At 36.9% G+C, this 19,970-nt stretch overlaps 2 protein-coding genes across 2 annotated transcripts; both read left to right on the top strand.

The window, feature by feature from the left end:
* Window positions 1-401: 401 nt before the first annotated feature.
* Window positions 402-14,976, top strand: LOC137245786 (lysM and putative peptidoglycan-binding domain-containing protein 4). The gene is made up of 4 exons (XM_067776957.1): window positions 402-692; window positions 752-968; window positions 1,037-1,358; window positions 13,884-14,976. The coding sequence occupies exons 1-4, from the start codon at window positions 679-681 to the stop codon at window positions 14,156-14,158; spliced, it is 828 nt and encodes a 275-aa protein (XP_067633058.1). The 5' UTR covers window positions 402-678; the 3' UTR covers window positions 14,159-14,976.
* On the top strand, window positions 8,279-9,759 carry Rpt1 (26S proteasome regulatory subunit Rpt1). Its single transcript, XM_067776956.1, has one exon. The coding sequence runs from the start codon at window positions 8,380-8,382 to the stop codon at window positions 9,679-9,681; it is 1,302 nt and encodes a 433-aa protein (XP_067633057.1). The 5' UTR covers window positions 8,279-8,379; the 3' UTR covers window positions 9,682-9,759.
* Window positions 14,977-19,970: the final 4,994 nt, after the last annotated feature.

Genomic DNA, 19,970 nt, shown 5'->3' with positions numbered 1-19,970 from the left:
AGCAGTAGTAATTATATCACTATATGAAAAAAGGAAAGAGTATTTATATATATATATAATAATAATGACAGTAGGAAAAAGAGTGCTGCCAAATGTTGGTAAATACATAACACCCTCAAAGAAATCATCTTAAGAGAAAATCAAAGAAATGTTAACACCAGTTTAAACTGTTAACTGGTGAACGTTGAAATTGGAAGATGTGTGGTAGCAATCTAGCACAAACTCCTTCTCATTCTGTACAAATTCTGGAGCTAGGAAAATCACTGGATGATGGCTATTGCAATGGTAGATAGCAAGATTGGATTGAAATGGTAGATAACAAGACTGACGTCTTAATTCAAAATTTGAGCACAAAAGGGCCACCCTACATTACTATTTCATTTCCATATCATTTCGGAACTTTTCGTTATTCGAGTTGTGTGTAATTACACGTAAATTAAACGAAATCTGTCGATCGAAGTTGGAGGATTATTTATTTCTATAGATTTTGTAATCATTTCTACATATTATGAAGTTGGAAGTCCGTTTTCTAAAACTATTAATTAATAATATAATCTGAAGTACATTAACAATTCAGGCTGTTTTCGCTGAGTGCAATATTTACCACAAAAGTGTATGACCAAGAGGAACTAAATTTTCACTTAAGGCTAGTGATTTGAAGGAGAAATAGCTTATGAAATGCGAAGGCAGCGGTAAATTAATGCATTTAAACACATTAATGAATGCAAATATATTTGAACTTATTTTTTAGAAAAGGATTTCAATCAGAAGTATTTGATATTGATGAACAAAGTGCCAGCATGTCAAATATGGCTTTGAATAGGGAATCCAACAATGGGGATGATTTTCTTCAAATGGAACGGCTTTCTGGCTTTAGTGGGTCTGCAAATCGCTTTGAAAACACAATTGAGGCCAAAGTTGAGGGGGGAGAGTCATTACAAGCTTTAGCATTAAGGTTTCATTGCACAGTAAGCCAATACATTATGCTATCATTAAAAGAACAACGAGTTAAAATCTTATGTATACTGTCCAACAGGTAGCAGATATAAAACGACTCAATAAAATTGATAAAGATAATGAAATGTACGCGAGAAAAGTAATTAAAATACCTGTAACACCTCATTCTATATTGCTAGAAACTTTACCCATAGTCCATAAAAGCGGAAGTAATAGTCCAGAACAACGAGAAGCAAGCATAGTAAGAAACCCTTTAGAAGATGCTAAAGTGGTGTTAGGGGAAAAGCTTATCGTTGCGTCCGTGAATTCGTCCGACAGGAGAACTGATGAGCAGCCTAATATTAACAAAGCAATTTTAAGTTCGAAGCTGTTGAAAAAGGAGAACGCTTACACAGATAGAGGTAAGTAAATAAATTAGAAGCTTTAAGAACTATCAACGCAACGAATAGTTGGAAACAGTTAACCATCAAATCGCGAGTAGAAATTCACCACTGGGAAAATTAAACTCGAAATTCGCCTTTTTTTAATTTTAACCAGAACACAGCGTTTTTAATCCCCAGGCAGATATCGTAGTGAATTTTCTTCCAATGCAGTTCCTGGTTGGATATTTTCTATAACTTAAAATTTTACTGCATTAAACATTCCCTAGATCTTCTCTCTCTTGATCCGGTCTAGTGGAGTGGAAAATTTTCAGATTTTCCAGATGAGTTAGAACATCATTACTACATATATAAGATCCCACCTGTAAATTGAGTGGATACAATCTGAATGGATAATCCGATGGCGGAGAGTCTGATTTATTTGAATAATTAGATTTAGGTTTACGTTGTTGTTGTTGTTGTAGCGATAAGGTTGCTCCCCGAATGCTTTGGGGAGTGTTATAAATGTGATGGTCCTTTGCCGGATACAGATCTCGTACGCTCCGGTAACACAGCTCCATTAAGGCGCTAGCCCGACCATTTAGCTTCATCGTAGAAGGAAACACTTTAATCTTCCTTTTCGAATTAACGGAACTGTAAAACGACTTTGGGTCACACAAAATTTAGTTCTTAATCCTATTTATATAGTTCTTATAAGAGCTCACCATGTTATACTTGTGACATAAAATAGAGTAAGCGGCAGAGACAGTCATTGTTCCAGATTGCTTGCAGCGTTTGAACGAACGGGTCTTTTGATTTTTTAGACTTTTCAGCTCTCTAGTGCTCCAAGCAGATGACGGTATTGTAGTGGAGCGTTTTTCAGTTAGAAGTATTAGCCGTAACCAAGGCAGTAGAAACACTGGAAGAAAATACCTTAAACTGCAGCTATGCAAACATTTGTTTATTTTTATTTATTTGTGTGTTAGAGTGTAAGCAATCCCTGGAAAGAATCGGGACAGGAAGAAGCATACTTCTATATTGGTTCCCAGGGCATATGGAAATAGATGGGAGTGAAAAAGCGGATGAATTACCTAGAAAGGGCACTTCCCTTGAAGCTTGCTCCGTAGTCGTCCCAATAAGATTGGGCGAGGTTAGGAGAAGGCGAGAGGTGCACGGCGGGAAAGGGGTGGGTCCAAGGGTGCGGCTGTAAAGTGTCAGAGACTATGTGTAGGTCTTGCAACCTTATACTATAGAGCGGACTTTAGACTTCTGACTGGACGCTACCTTCTGGCGTCACATGCCTTTAAATTAGGCTTCGTCAGTGATAGAAGTAGGAAGGAGGATGGTTGGAGGAGGAAACGATCGAGTTTTGTGCTCCTGTCCTGAGCGGCAAGTGGCATAGGCCTAGAGAGCTTTGTAGTATTTGCCAAGAGAACAGAGTTATTTTATAACATAAATTCTGGTTTTTGAATGGCATCATGTTCATACATACATTCAGCCCAATTCTAAACTAAAATTCCGTGCGAGTTTTTTCCCTTCTCCCATTTCTCGTATTCTAAATAAAAATTCCTTGTGAGTTTTTTCACTTCTCCCGTTCCTCCTATTCTGAACAATGTTCGAAAAAGCGGAAACCGGTTATGGGAGAAAAGTAGGTATTCAGACCAATTCTAAATATTCTCGCGGAATTTTGTTCTCGCGGATTTTTTTATTCCCGCGGAAAAATTCCTCCAATTCTGTTCTCCTAGGGAGAACAATAATTGGGGAATAGGAATTTCGAATTTTCGAAGTCAGCTGTTTTGTCAATTGAAATTTCGTTGCACATTTCTTATTTTGTTTAAAAAATTGAAAAGTTTAATTATTGTTGCAAATTTGTTGGAAATTAAGAAATAAAATATAAACATTGCACAGTATTTATTGCATTTCATGTGGTATTCACTGAAATGAGTAATGAATTGGTGCCACAGCAACATCAACAGCGGAACATAAGAAGAAGACGGCCGCATAACACAAATCTGCCGGAGTTGCCTGCTTTCATTCAGCAAAGCAATTTTCTGGCGGCCAAGTTGAATTGAATTCGTCCTTCATCATATGCCAAAATCTATTTAAGCCTTATTAAAAAATCCTTGCGCAATTTCTGGATGGCTGCATCAAATGTGTATACCAAGAGCTCTACCGTTGCTTATGATATACTTTTCGACTTAAAATAAAGAATATTGTGGTTGTAGTTGTAGTTGTATTAACAGTGAGAATATTGTGGTAGAATATAAAAACATCTTTTAGCACAAATTTGTACAAATAAGTGTTCTTTCTTAAAATAACCAATTTCCTTTAACTATTTTGATGCATTCCCTTTAATTTAACAAGTGAAAAAACTCCTATGAAATGGCAGAGAAATCTCCCTCTCCCTCACATTCATAATACCTACTTTTCTCCCATAACCGGTTTCCGCTTTTTCGAACATTGTTCAGAATAGGAGGAAAGGGAGAAGTGAAAAAACTCACAAGGAATTTTTATTTAGAATACGAGGAATGGGAGAAGGGAGAAAACTCGCACGGAATTTTCGTTTAGAATTGGGCTGATTATGAATGTGAGGGAGAGGAAGATTTCTCTGTCATTTCATAGGAGTTTTTTCACTTGTTAAATTAAAGGGAATGCATCAAAATAGTTAAAGGAAATTGGTTATTTTAAGAAAGAACACTTATTTGTACAAATTTGTTCTAAAAGATGTATTTATATTCTACCACAATATTCTCACTTCTAATACAACAACAGCTACAACCACAATATTCTTTATTTTAAGTTGAAAAGTATATCATAAGCAACGGTAGAGCTCTTGGTATACAAATTTGATGCAGCCATCCAGAAATTGCGCAAGGATTTTTTAATAAGGCTTAAATAGATTTTGGCATATGATGAAGGACGAATTCAATTCAACTTGGCCGCCAGAAAATTGCTTTGCTGAATGAAAGCAGGCAACTCCGGCAGATTTGTGTTATGCGGCCGTCTTCTTCTTATTTTCCGCTGTTGATGTTGCTGTGGCACCAATTCATTACTCATTTCAGTGAATACCACATGAAATGCAATAAATACTGTGCAATGTTTATATTTTATTTCTTAATTTCCAACAAATTTGCAACAATAATTAAACTTTTCAATTTTTTAAACAAAATAAGAAATGTGCAACGAAATTTCAATTGACAAAACAGCTGACTTCGAAAATTCGACATTCCTATTCCCCAATTATTGTTCTCCCTAGGAGAACAGAATTGGAGGAATTTTTCCGCGGGAATAAAAAAATCCGCGAGAACAAAATTCCGCGAGAATATTTAGAATTTTTTTTTTTTTTTTGTGATTTAAGTTACTTCATTGCGTGTATATAAAATACCGGATGAAGATCGAATAAAATTCGAATCATTTGGCCAGCTCGAAAGCTAAAACGCCAACGCCAATTCTTCAGTTTAATTTTGTGATGTTATTATATACATTGTAAATTTTACCAAGTAGCGCAACTAACAGCTGATCGGTGAACATTCGCACATTCACACGCACAGTTCTCGACTCAGTTTCAAAAAAAAAAAAATTAGATTATTTAATTCAAATTTTAAAGTAAGATAATCATTACAAATTTATGTATACAGAATATATATGGCGTTTTTGTTGTTATTAAAACAATAGTTTTATTTATATTAAAGCTTTTATCATTTTTTTTTTTAACTTTGAAAAATCTCCGAACACCATTCCTTCATTATATGACATTCGACTGCCTAGTCCACTGCCTTCCACTCTATTCGCAACATAACCTCTACTTAAGCTGCCAAACTATATAGTAAACAATGATTATATATCTCGATTTAATGGTTTACTCCAAGTACTAAATATTGATTTAATGGTTTACTCCAAGTATGCTAACTTTTTAGTTTTAAGTTAAATTTTTTGTCAATTCGCTTCCCTCACTGTCCGCCATTTTGTTGTCAACCGCATGAATCGCGTCCCTTTATAGCACGCGGTTGAGCTGTGGGGAAACGAACTTGACGCGACGACGTTTAAACACGAAGTGTTCAATATTTAGAATTGGTCTGATTGTTTTGCAGAGATATAAATAATGGAACCTTTGCATGAAGGCTCATGTAGGCACGATTTCTTTGGTTTGCCAAATGTCAAAATTTATCTTTCATTTTTTAAATGTGGTACGGTTAAAATAAAATTTCGTAGATAATTTCGAATCATTACTTAAATATGTATATCATCTGAAATTGAACCCAAGGAAGTGAAATTTCCTTTTTTTTGAGATTTTATTTCTGTTTTAGGAATTAAAAAAAAAAAAACACGGCTAATTTTGGAGAATTGATTTGTTCATCATCGCTAGCTTGCGCAGCGTTGTTCAAGTTAGCTGTAATGGCACCAGTACAGTTTTAATGGAACTGTTATCTGGTATCATCGTCTTTATTTTCGACAGATTATTTGATAACGTTATCTCGGTTGATGGCATAAGCGCCATCATTACCTTTAAGGGCTTGAGACCTATTGCTGGTTGCGGAATTGCTCCGACTGCCATCTGGTAAATTGCATGTACATGCATTTCAGAAATTTCACTTTTTTCTTTAATTTTTATTAGTCCTCTACCGATGGAGGGCTCATAAAAATTGTTCACATCTTTATTGCTAATTATTTAAGCTTTTTTGCACTCGATTGTGCAGTTTCATCCATATTCTACGGCACCAACCATGGAGTCGGTGACGCCACTTTAAGACATCACTTTTTGCGACGTTTTACGTGCTTTACATTTTTTAACTTTATAAACTTTTTCCTTTTTTTTAAATTTTGCAACAAAATTGAGTAACGTTTTACAAAACGGTACACCACCTATTTTTTATCAAAAATTATCAAAGTTGGTATCAAAAGACGCGACCTTTTTAGAATCCGAAAGCGAAAATTTTAATTTTTATTATTAAAAAAAAAATTTTTAAATTTAAATTTTTATTAACTGTCAAAAGATATAAGCGAAAAATCGGTTCAAATTTTCATGTGGTTGTTGTTTTTTGCCAGATTTGTTGTACATGTGCGCATTTAGTTTTGATCCCCAAACCGGTGTCGCACCCACCCAGGGTTATTTTTTTAAATCGCGGTCGAAGGCCGCTAACGAAGAAAGGTGTTCTGTGCAGAAAAACTATGGATCGGGCCCCATATTTTGGAACCCCTCAGGGTCATTTTTCGATTTTTTGTAAATAACTTTCGACAGAAACAAAATTTTTTTGATACCACCTTTGATAATTTTTGATAAAAATTAGGTGGTGCACCGTCCTTTAAAACGTTACCATAATTGTGCAATGGATAAGAAAACAAAGTTTTTATTTGAAGTAGCCAAGACTACTTACCACCAAAAAGATTTAAATTAAGATTTGTTAAATTTTATTCACACGCGAACAAAATTGGCCAACTTACTGTATATAACGGGAAAGTGTACGACGCGCACTAACCACCACAGCTCCGCTGCTTGGGAGTGATAACCTGGTGTTTTAATAAGCTTACGCTTTAACCATGTGAACTAATAATTCAAAAAAGATATATAACACAATTTAAAAACTTCGTCGTTTATGCAATTTGTGCAGAAATATATTAATGCGACCGGTCAAAATCCGGATCAATTAAAATCAAATAAAATTATTAAAATGTTAAAAATATTGTCATCATAGAAATTTAATTCAAAATTACATGAAATAAAAGCATATAAGTAAAACTTTCGTTTTACACATATTCATAACTTTTATGATATGATATCATCATCAAAGGGGTTGGATTTTATATAAGGTGCCACGATTTTGAAACTTTTGTACATTGATAGTGTATTTTTGTTTGCATTTATGTCGACGTGCCACCACCTTATAATGTTCTACCAAGATAAAAAGATATTATTGCGGAGCTGGCAACACTATTCACCACCTTCATTTGTTTTCGTTTGTTTAATTGCAACAACGAAAAAGGCGACAATAGTACCGACGTGTTTCCGCGAATAACTTTTAAACGAGATAAAAAATATAGTTTCTGCATTCTGATTCTGAATCTTGACACAAATACGCGTCTTTTGATACCGCTATCGACATGTGCGACCCGAATTTTAAGTGCAGTACTTAAGTTGAAATTTTACTAAATTTGGAAATTGAAAAGCTTATATTTCATAAACTAAGAGTTTCCTAGAGTTGTCGATGATAATTTTGTGATTTTAAGGACCCCCTATACCCCTACAAATCAACAAAAGTTTGAAAATCGTGGCACCTTATTCAAAATATTCCCCCTAAATACGAAGGAAATGCTTTTACTAAAATTAGAAACCCGAAAAGTTATTACCATAATTTAATTGAAAATACTGTTGACTCAAACCAACAAATTAATGGATAATTAATAACTAAAGCTGCATTCATTGGTGCCGTTTGTCGTATCGCTGTATCCGTATCCCTAACGTAATCAGCCGTTTATCGTTACGACGGTAAACCAAAACTCAATTGGTTGGCTACGATACGGTTACGACCTTAGCGGCACCAATAATCGATTGCATTGATTCTCATAAGGTTGGTCGAATCAGCTGTTAAAAGGTTACCGATACGGTTACCGATAAAGCACCAATGTCTGCAGCTTAAACGTACATACATACTTTGCATTGGATAATAACCTGGAACTGGGACTTTCAGCGATAAGAAGGTACGCAATCAAATTTCAAAAAAAAAAAAAAAAAACAGTTCCGCTGCCAAAATTCGAATAGTTGTGAAATTTCAATTCATCTCGTATTTCGTAAAAATTTTAACTTCAAAGTACTTTGCTACCAATTTCTGTAGCCTCGGGCAAAATTTTCTGATTGGCACACATCAAAAAAAAAAAAAAAATGGTGAAGTATTAAGTTTGTTCTAATGTTGAGCAGCCTGTTGTTCTTTTCCATTTGTTTCACTTTTTGACGTTTTGTGCAAACTTTATTTTTACCATGTGTTGACAGCACAATTTTCCAAATTGTTTAGTCATTGCCATAAAAATTAAGATATTTACTCAACTTAATTTAGTTTAAAAACTAAAAATGCCGGATTATTTGGGAGATGATCAACGTAAAGTTAAAGGAGAGGAAATCGAAGAGAAAGAAATAAAATCTCTGGATGAAGGCGATATTGAACTCCTAAAGACCTATGGTCAGAGTCAATACCATAAGGCAATTAAAACTATTGAAGAAGACATCCAAAAAGCAGTGAAACAAGTCAACGAACTGACGGGCATCAAAGAAAGCGACACTGGTCTGGCACCGCCTGCCCTCTGGGATTTGGCAGCTGATAAACAGATACTACAAAATGAGCAACCACTGCAAGTTGCACGTTGTACTAAAATAATAAATGCTGATTCGGATGATCCTAAGTACATTATAAATGTGAAACAATTTGCAAAGTTTGTCGTTGATCTGGCTGATTCAGTTGCTCCAACCGATATCGAGGAAGGAATGCGTGTTGGTGTCGATCGTAATAAATATCAGATCCATATTCCATTACCACCAAAAATTGATCCCACAGTTACCATGATGCAAGTTGAAGATAAACCTGATGTTACATATAGTGATGTAGGCGGTTGCAAGGAACAGATTGAAAAGTTACGAGAAGTAGTAGAAACACCACTGTTGCACCCTGAGAAATTCGTTAACCTTGGTATTGAGCCACCTAAGGGAGTTTTACTGTTTGGTCCCCCTGGAACTGGCAAAACTTTGTGTGCTCGAGCAGTAGCTAATCGTACGGATGCATGTTTCATTCGTGTTATCGGCTCTGAACTTGTACAAAAATATGTAGGAGAAGGAGCACGAATGGTGCGTGAATTGTTCGAAATGGCTCGATCGAAAAAAGCGTGCTTAATTTTCTTTGATGAAATTGATGCGATTGGAGGTGCACGTTTTGATGATGGCGCTGGAGGAGATAATGAAGTACAACGTACCATGTTGGAGTTAATTAATCAACTGGATGGATTCGATCCGCGTGGCAACATCAAAGTACTTATGGCAACAAACAGACCCGATACCCTAGATCCAGCATTGATGCGACCGGGACGTTTAGATCGTAAAGTTGAATTTGGGCTTCCTGATTTAGAGGGACGAACCCATATTTTTAAAATTCATGCACGATCCATGTCGGTGGAGAGAGATATACGTTTTGAATTATTAGCACGCCTTTGTCCCAATTCAACTGGCGCAGAAATCCGTTCAGTATGCACTGAAGCGGGCATGTTTGCTATACGTGCTCGCCGTAAAGTGGCAACAGAGAAAGACTTTTTGGAGGCAGTAAATAAGGTTATCAAGAGCTATGCAAAATTCAGTGCTACTCCACGTTATATGACATACAATTAAAACTTATGTTTAGATTAAGTATTTCAATCATTAATATGTAAAAAATTAAAAACTCTTGAAATAAAATATAAAACAAAATTTGTATTTGAGTCATTATTAAGAACTGTGTTAAGCATTATACTGAAATCCGAACTGAGGACATGTTACCGTAGGCAAAGTTTCGAAACGGCAAGGTGGTGTTGAAAGCAAAGTTTTGAAACGGTAAGGAATCTGTGTTGTCTGGCGAATTCTACATAATACTCCTTACTTTTCTGTACATATGTCATCAGTTTACAAGCTACATGGCTGTCCCCCGATCGAAATACTCGCAATCAGATCGGTTAGGTTGTGATAGACGGACGGCATGCCTCCAGTGTTTCAGATATGCGCACGATCCGAGGACCTAACATCGACTCGGACCATTATCTCGATGCAGCCAAAATACGCACCCACCTCTGCGCGGCTAAAACCAAGGAACTAAAAACACAAGGAAAGCTAGACGTCGAAAGGCTGCAATCGCAACAGACTGCCAATGATTTCGCAACTCGACTCACACCTGCTCTCTGAGAGCTCAACTCAGCCTGAAAGAATGCAGGAGCAGTAGGAGCATACCTCCAAAGCACTTCGTACTGCCGTCGAGGAAAAAATTGGTTACCGGCGGCCACGGAAAAACAACTGGTACGATGAAGAATGCCGCGTTGCAACCGAAAGAGAAGACGCCGCGCTTCCCAAGGCAGTCGGTTCTCGCTTCCCAAGGCAGTCGGCTCTATGTACCGGAACGACTCGAGATTTTTCCCGACCAAGGACTGTCATTTCAGTGTAACCCCATTTTATTTGTTACCCCACGCTGCCTACAGGGCTACGTTAAAAGCGAGCGCAACAAGAGGAGTGTGTGAACGCTATCGCGAGTTAAAAAGGGAAGCGAGACGCCTTTTCAGGAAGAAAAAAGCAGAGGCAGAAAGGCGTGAGTGCGAGGAACTTGAGCTGTTAGCGACCAGGAATAACGCCCGAAAATTTTACCAAAAAATTCGGCGACAGACGGATGGTTTTAAGACCAGGGCAAACTCCTGTAAGAACGAAGACGGCGACCTTGTAACTGATGTCCTGAAAGTACTTAGATTATGGAGGGAACACTTCTATGCTCTGCTAAATGGAGACAGCAACTTACCGCACAGGGATGACGAACCCGATCCCGAAATCGATGATGATGGAATAAATGTCCCCTCACCCGATTATGACGAAGTCAGAATAGCAATAACCAGATTGAAAAACAACAAGGCCGTGGGTGCTGATGGATTGCCTGCGGAGCTATTCAAATACGGCGGCGGGGAGTTGGTAAGGCGCATGCAGCAGCTTCTTCGCAAAACATGGGCGGACGAGAGCATGCCCTACGATTGGAATCTAAGTGTTCTTTGCCCAGTCCACAAGAAGGGGGATACTGCAAACTGCACCAACTATCGCGGAATCAGCCTTCTTAATATCGCATATAAGGTTCTGTCAAGTGTATTGTGCGAAAGATTGAAGCCCATCGTGAATCGGCTGATTGGACCTTATCAGGGCGGCTTCAGACCTGGTAAATCTACCATCGACCAGATTTTCACAATGCGCCTAAACTTGGAAAAAACCGTGAAAAAAGAATCGACACACATCAGCTCTTCGTCGATTTTAAAGCCGCCTTCGACAGCACGAAAAGGAGCTGCCTATATCCCGCTATGTTTCCCCGCAAAACTTATACGGCTGTGCAAAATGACGTTGAGCAACACCATCACCTCAGTCAGAATTGGGAAGGACCTCTCCGAGCCGTTCGAAACTAAACGAGGTTTCAGACAAGGTGACCCCCTATCGTGCGATTTCTCTAATTTGATGCTGGAGAAAATTATACTAGCTGCAGAACTTAACCGCACTGGAACAATATTCTATAAAAGCGTGCAATTACTGGCATATGCTGATGACATTGATATCATCGGCCTAAACACCCGCGCTGTTAGTTCTGCTTACTTCAAACTGGAAAAAGAAGCGGTAAAGATGGGTTTGATGGTGAATGAGGACAAAACGAAGTACCTGTTGTCATCGAGCAAAGAGTCAGCGCATATGCACCTTGGCAACCACGCTACTATTGGCAGCCATAATTTCGAAATAGTAAATGACTTCGTTTATTTGGGAACCAGGATCAACACTAGCAACAACATCAGCTCTGATATCCAGAAAAAGAAGAATCACTGTTGCCAATAAATGCTACTTTGGACTAGGTAGGCAATTGAAAAGTAAAGTCCTCTCTCGGCAAACGAAAATCATACTCTACAAGTCACTTATCGTTCCCGTTCTGCTATATGGTGCAGACGCATGGACCATGACAACATCAGATGAAACGGCTCTGGGAGTGTTCGAGAGAAAAGTTCTTCGAAAGATTTATGGACCTCTACGCGTTGGCGATTGCGACTACCTAAGAAGATTTAACGATGAGCTGTACGAGCTATACGCAGACATCAACATAGTCCAGTGAATTAAAACGCAGCGGCTACGCTGGCTAGGCCATGTTATGCGAATGAAAGATGACGCTCCGGCCAAGAAAGTGGTTCTATCGGAACCCGCCTATGGAAGCAGAGGTAGAGGGCGGCCCCCACTCCGTTGGAAGGACCAGGTGGAAAACGATTTAAACTCCCTTGGTGTAACCAATTGGCGCCGATTGGCAGAGAGAAGGAGCGACTGGTGCGTCTCGTTGGACGGCCATAACCGTTTAAACGGTTAAGCGCCAATTAAGTAAGTAAGTATGTCATCAGGCAAAATGCTTATATTATTATTACTAGGCCTGGAAGCACTTCGACCTTTGTGCAGATTTATTGTGCATTTCCATAACGTTTATATGAAAGATAATGTTATGTATAAGGCTTATACGCTTATTATAAGTTATAGCCCATATAAAATAAGGATTACATAAGGAATTATTATAAGCCATTGGATGGAATATAACAACCCTATTATAAAGCTTATGGACCAAATAAAATAAGGCTTACTCAAGGTCTTATTTTAAAATACTATATGCTGTATTAGGACCTCTTATATAAGGCTATTAACCCAACTTAAACGAGGCTCACATAAAGCGTTATAATAGGATAATACATTGAGTACAATAACGTGATTAAATGGCTATGAACTAGGTAGAATAGGTAACAAAATGATTATAAGTTTTATTTCTCTTACAAAATCAGGCTGGCAAAGAACTTATAATTATACACCATCTGACTTCTAGTTCCTATGTTCACAATCCTTTTTTAAGTTTCTTAAACGGGGTCACTTCTCGGTAGTGGTTCGGGCAGCCCGGAAATTCATTTACCAAATGCTATTTCAAGATGTCGTTTGAAACCGACATAAAACAATGTAGCTCCCGCCAGTGTATAGGAAAAATAAAAAAGCAGTATACCTAAAACCGGAAATATATCTCCTCAGACAGCGAGAAATGAAAATTGACGTCTTTAATTGATTTTTCGAAACGATAAAGAGTAGATTTACTTATTGAAACTAGTTTTATTGGCGTTATATTATTTCAAATGAAAAGAAAATCCAGTTTCCTTAAAAATATTACGATCGCCTATAGATACTTATGTAGGTTTTATTTATCATGTATCAAGGTTGGGCAACGTTTATTTTTAATGTATATTTACCTTAGGGATAAAGCTTATTTGTAACGTAAATAAGCCTAAAAGAAGTTTTTATTAAAAGGCGTTTGTTGTGCTTTATTTATCTTATTCTAGGGTTCATCTATGAGGAGTGAAACTAGTATTCCTTATTGCTTACAACCGCTTATGCCAGTTTTTACTGGGAATCTTAGATGTATCGTATCGTAATGAACATACCAGTAAGCAAAACAACGGTTTAGGGTCAACAAGGTTAAGGTTCATGCTGGCTTGCTTAGCTTTCTAACCCAACCTAATAGAAAATCCGCGGACTGGTATCAAAAAAGTGTTTCTGAAGGAAAACCAAACAATTTTAAATATGTATAATAAATAACAAATTAGGAATGGGAGGGAATCTTACTAAAAACGTCATCAGGATATCATCGACTCTCATATAACTTCACAAAATTGTGTGCATATTTCAGGGATTTCCGTTCACAAGCGGATAAGTTGATAACCAGATCTCGATGAATCCCCACTCATATTATTTTTTTATTTGTAACAACGTGTGCGGTTCTTTCTTTATATTTTTCAAATACTTTCTTCTAGAATCGGATACGAACGACTCAACAGCACTGTTGGATGATATACTCAATGACGACTTTGCTGAAACACAAGCACGACCTATAAGAGGACCATCATCATTAAATGCTTGGCATTGGTCTGGTTCCGACGGTGATATGACATGGGTGTGTTTATTTGTTGTAATCTTGGCATTGTGTTTCGCCATACCACTGATAATTGTGATATTTTGGACACATCCACACACCGCCACAAGTAGTGGCAGCAGCAACAGCGGCAGCAATACACCGATGGCGAACTGACGCATTGAATTAAGAGCTAACTGACAAGTGTCTAATTTTCGAACGATATCGGGCAAAAATTTTCATTTATATTAGTATAGCTTAATTCATAAAGGCCCTAACTAAGAAATTTAAGAGTTTACAGAAGACCTAAACACATTTACTGCTCTTGCAGACATCAATTTTTACAAGTGGCAAAATTCTATTAAAAAGCGCAGTTTCTTGGTTAGCTCCTTTTTAACTTAAGGTAACGATATGTACGTATGTAAGTGTATACAGATTTGTATGTAAGTATTTAAAATTTACAAAAAAACGGAAAAAACTTAGAAATTAAAAAAAAGGAGGTAATAAGAATCACAAGGAGCTACATTTTGAGTCTAATAAGAAATCTATCTCGGCATGATATAAAATTGAATTAAGAAAATAATTTACTTGTAAATTTGCATAAAAGTGCCTTCGTTACAGTGCGGAAGAACTGAAATTAATTTTCTTTTTCAAATAAATTTTTTTATCCAGTTATCTTTTACAAAAAGTTTTTACTTTACGTTCGTTTGTATATATGTATATGTCGTACGATGTTTTTATTATATAAAAACCTAGAAGTATCTTTTACTTAAATACTGTCAAAAATTTCAAAAAAGTTGATTGAAATAAGATTTGAATTAAGGTAGAATGTGTAGTTGTATATAGAAATAAATCTTCCAGCATTTTTTTGCTAATTAACTTAGACAGTTCAAGTGGATTTGTATGTAAAACCAAAAAACAAAATATAATAAAGAAATGTAAAGTAAAAAATAAAAAGATAATGATGTGGCAAATTCCTAATTTTACAATACAAACTGTGTTTTCTTGCATTCTTTCATTGTCCATATGCGGCTGTCATGACACGCCTTCTTGCGAGACGGCCAAGTGCAAATTGATGAGTAAAACCCGAAACTTGTTTTATAAAGTTTATTTTATTTTTAATAATATTTGGTACAATCGACTTACTCCTTAATGTTTCATTTAGAAAATGTGCAAAGCTTCCTCAAGGTTAATACATATTTTCATAAAAGCTTATATACGCACTTTAAAAAAGGCACCTGATCGCACGATCTAACTACGCTAATTGTCCATTACCGAAACGCAGCCGATTACGAAAATATTAGCCTTGAGAAAACTTTAAACAAAGCAACACTTAAAATAAGGTAAACGGTTCTTTCGTGATTCAATTCTTTCAGTTTAGCCTTTTATGGATGCATAAACGTTTTAAATAAATTTGGCATAAACATACCGACATATGCTGATGAAATTTAAAATAAATAATTAGACGCACAAAGAATAAAAACATATTCGTATTATATTTATATATATATATATATATATATATGTATGTATGTATTAATAAAATATAATACAAATCGAATAAACGAATTTTTGTAGGTATTTAAATTAACGACTGATATTATGGGAACTACAAAGATGATGAACTTAATAATTAAAGTCAATGGCACAAGTATATTTTTAAGAATACATATCTTATGTATATAGGCGTAGCCAGACACAAAATCAGGGGGATTAAACAACTTCCATAGGCTGCATCAGCAGAAAAAGTTTCGAATTCTCTATTTGAAAAATTTTTCCATGACATGTAGAATGTTCTAACATCACTGTAGAAATGTTACGCAAAAACTGTTTTCCGAAATATATAGCATAAGGAAGTTAGTTTTTGGGTGGCCTTCAAATTCAACCAATTTATGAAAATCATGATCCTCTCCTAAAGATTTATATATTAATTGGACACATACGTATTTAGGAACCCAATCCTCCCTTGGCCACGCGAATGCGTTGATATGAACCTACATACATACATATGTATGCCTTATAAGTATGACCGAATCCAGGATCATATCCATCCATTCAATGACTGAAGGGTGCAGCATAGCACCAATTAGTAAAAATATTTAGATACGCAAAATATTTTTCAATTAGCACTGAGTATTAAAAAAATTAACAGCCCTATCACAAGTTTCGATAGTCGAGTCTTTAAGACCAAGTTGTATTGCCGACCAGAAATCCAGAAATAGTCGAGACCTTCAGTTGAATATAAATCCAAATAGCATCTCAAAGTAAGTATCACCTTTCGGACTGTGAAAGCTGCAAGTCTTCATAACGACTATTTACAGAAAGTTCTATAGATAAGATGACTGTTAGTTAGTTCGAAAATCGACAATCGTGATAGCGGTGCACCTTTCTTGCGCTGCTGCTCTTATTATTTACACATTTTATAACAGTAATTTTTACTTAAACTTTAAGTTCTCAAAGAAAGCAATATTACTTTTCAACATACTGACACGCCGCAACGCATTCGTTGTACTTTTACTGCCTTCTATGTTAGCTGCGTGGCTTTGTGAAGTTGGCTCGGTGTGAGATGGGAATATCGGCGATAGTGCGGCCGCTGATTTGGTATCCGAATCATCTCTGCTTATTGTTGAAGCGCTACAATTTAAACAAAAATAAATGTTTGATTTTGGGGTGATCTTATGAAGAGAGTAAAGTACTAACGATTCCAACGATGATAAATCCGATGCAATCGTGGCATTCTCCGCTACTTCGGCAAGGGAAAGGCGAGCTTCGGGTTTCTTCATTGCATCTTGTTTATTATAATTCTCGGAGGTGGGTGGCATGCTGTGGACCTGCATATTAAAATAAAGAATAGGGATAATAAAAACAAAAAACAAGTAAGGATGTCTAAGGTTGGAATTGAACGTTATATACCCAGTTGTAGAATCACATGTTTAATATACATGTGAAATATAGAAAATCAAAGAGAATTTGCCACGAACATAAAGAATACTAAATCTCCAATATACATTTTTTTATACACGTGCAATAACATCATCCACAAAAGGCTATAATGATTTATTTCCAGTTTTCTGTAATGGATTGGGATTGCCAAACTATTTGGAAAATATTTAACAAATATTGATATTAGAGAAGTGTTGCACTTAGAGACCAATTGCAAAGCGAGCAGCGGGGCAAACATATGGCTGAGTGGATAAAGGCCATTACACTAGTACTCTGAAAGAAATGGTGCTAGTAAAATCAACAAATCTGTTCTGTTGTTCTTGACTTAACGGAGATTCGGTGAAATTGATCGAGTTATGGTTATTTCGACCGTGTCCTTTGTCAAGCGAACAAATTAGTTTATTCATTTCAACAGAAGAGAAATTGTCGCTCTTAAGTTAATAAAATTCTGTAAAATTGACACGATTCCTAATCAATCTAACTGATTTTTCTGTTAACACAACTGATCTTACAGGTCGTTTCAACAGCGAACAGCAGTCAATGCATGAACAAATGTCAAATAGAATTTTACGCTCACTGAGCTCTCCACTTTGTATTTATGACGATGGTGCGACTTGTTTAAAAAAAAACACCAAAATAAGAAAACCACCAATAGAAAAAACACACAAATTTGGAAAACAACAAAAAACTAGTTTTTCAGTTATCAATACAAAACGAAAAATCCCTTTCTTGAATTTACTCTGCATAAAGCTGCATAAAATTATGCGATACCAGGACACCTATTTGTCGGGTACAATTTTGCAACTTCTCCTCCAAGCGAAATGCAAAATTGCGCCCTCTTGTTGCAAAAGTTTTGTTAGAACGAACAGGATTTTTCCAAAGTTAGTAACATTTTGTTCAAGTTTTTACGAATTTTCACTCACGCGAACGAACCTAATAAGATAATAAAAAACATCCTTTTTTAATGTTGATGTTTCCGACAACATAAAAGTTTGAGTTGTTTCGGAATCGTTTCAACTTAAAGTGTTAGGAAAATTGAACTTGCCGAATTAGATGTAAAGTTACTCCAGCGATTTCATTCTTTACTTTTCTATAGCTTACAAGTTCTCTATTTAAAATGTTACGTCAAACATTTATACTACAAGTTTTGTTCGAAAAAATCATGTGTGGGAACTCTACATGCGTGTGAAGAAATTGAGAATACCCTTCAAAAAACGCGAGTACTCCATAAATAATGTAAGGAATACTCCTTTGGGAGTATAGGACTGCTCCAAATCTAATCTGTATTCATACAAAAAATGTGCTCCAATTAACATTGCGATGTCCTAGGAGTAGGTGATCCCACTCTCGCTTTGTTTGTGAGTATTCCATAGAGTACTCGCATATAAGGTCCTTTCAAGTGTATTGTGTGAAAGATTGAAGCACACCGTGAACCGGCTGATTGGACCTTATCAGTGCGGCTTCAGACCTGGTAAATCTACCATCTACCAGATTTTCACAATACGCCAAATCTTGGAAAAAACCCGTGAAAAAAGAATCGACACACATCACCTCTTCGTCGACTTTAAAGCCGCCTTCGACAGCACGAAAAGGAGCTGCCTATATGCCGCTATGTCTGAATTTGGTTTCCCCGCAAAACTTATACGGCTGTGCAAAATGACGTTGAGCAATTGGGAAGCAATTGAGAAGCAATTGAGAATTGGGAAGGACCTCTCCGAGCCGTGCGAAACTAAACGAGGTTTCAGACAGGATGACCCCTATCGTGCGATTTCTTTACATTGATGCTGAAGAAAATTATACTAGCTGCACCGCACTGGAACAATATACTATAAAAAGCGTGCAATTACTGGCATATGCTGATGACATTGATATCATCGGCCTAAACACCCGCGCTGTTAGCTCTGCTTACTCCAAACTGGAAAAAGAAGCGGTAAAGATGGGTTTGATGGTGAATGAGGACAAAAAGAAGTACCTGCTGTCATCGAGCAAAGAGTCAGCGCATATGCGCCTTGGCAACCACGCCACTGTTGGCAGCCATAATTTCAAAAAAGTAAAAGACTTCGTTTATTTGGGAACCAGCATCAACACTAGCATCAACATCAGCACTGAAATCCAGCGAAGAATCAATCTTGCCAATAAATGCTACTTTGGACTAGGTAGGCAATTGAAAAGTAAAGTCCTCTCTCGGCGAACGAAAACCATACTCTACAAGTCACTTATCGTACCCGTCCTGCTATATGGGGCAGAAGCATGGACTATGACAACAGCAGATGAAGCGGCTTTGGGAGTGTTCGAGAGAAAAGTTCTTCGAAAGATTTATGGACCTCTACGCGTTGGCGAGTACCGAAGAAGATTTAATGATGAGCTGTACGAGCTATACGCAGACATCAACATAGTCCAGCGAATTAAAACGCGGGGGCTGCGCTGGCTAGGCCATGTTATGCGAATGAAAGATGATGATCCGGCCAAGAAAGTGTTTCTATCGGAACCCGCCTATGGAAGCAGAGGTAGAGGGCGGCCCCACTCCGTTGGAAGGACCAGGTGGAAAACGATTTAAACTCCCTTGGTGTGACCAATTGGCACCGGTTGGCGGAGCGACAGGCGCGCCTTGTTGGGCGGCCACAACCGTTTAGACGGTTAAGCGCCAATTAAGTAAGTAAGTAAGTGAATAAAGAAACTAATATTTCTCTTTACTATAGTATGTATACATAAAAACAGTGCGCGGTTGCATTTTATCTGAGTTGCCATAGTAAAATTTTATTATCAGTTATTTGTATGCAATATTTTACTTTTGGCAACTCTGTTCGATCATCATCGTGTTGTGATCACGGTCGTTAAAAAACGAGCAATGATCGGCTAATGGTGGTCCGCAAACGCATTGCAAAGGAGTATTGGTAGAGTACTCCAACATGAAGAAAATGGAACACGTAATCCAACAATGTTTGCAATGTAAGCAAGTTCAAAACTATAAATTAAATAAATTATAAAAAATATAATTTGGTGAAAGTGCGTTTAATAAAACAAAGTAATAAAGTGTATAATGTTT

Source organism: Eurosta solidaginis, chromosome 3 (assembly GCF_040869045.1).
Source record: "Eurosta solidaginis isolate ZX-2024a chromosome 3, ASM4086904v1, whole genome shotgun sequence".
Taxonomy (NCBI): domain Eukaryota; kingdom Metazoa; phylum Arthropoda; class Insecta; order Diptera; family Tephritidae; genus Eurosta; species Eurosta solidaginis.
Note: the sequence above shows the minus strand (reverse complement) of the source record. Positions and strands in the feature narration are given on the sequence as shown.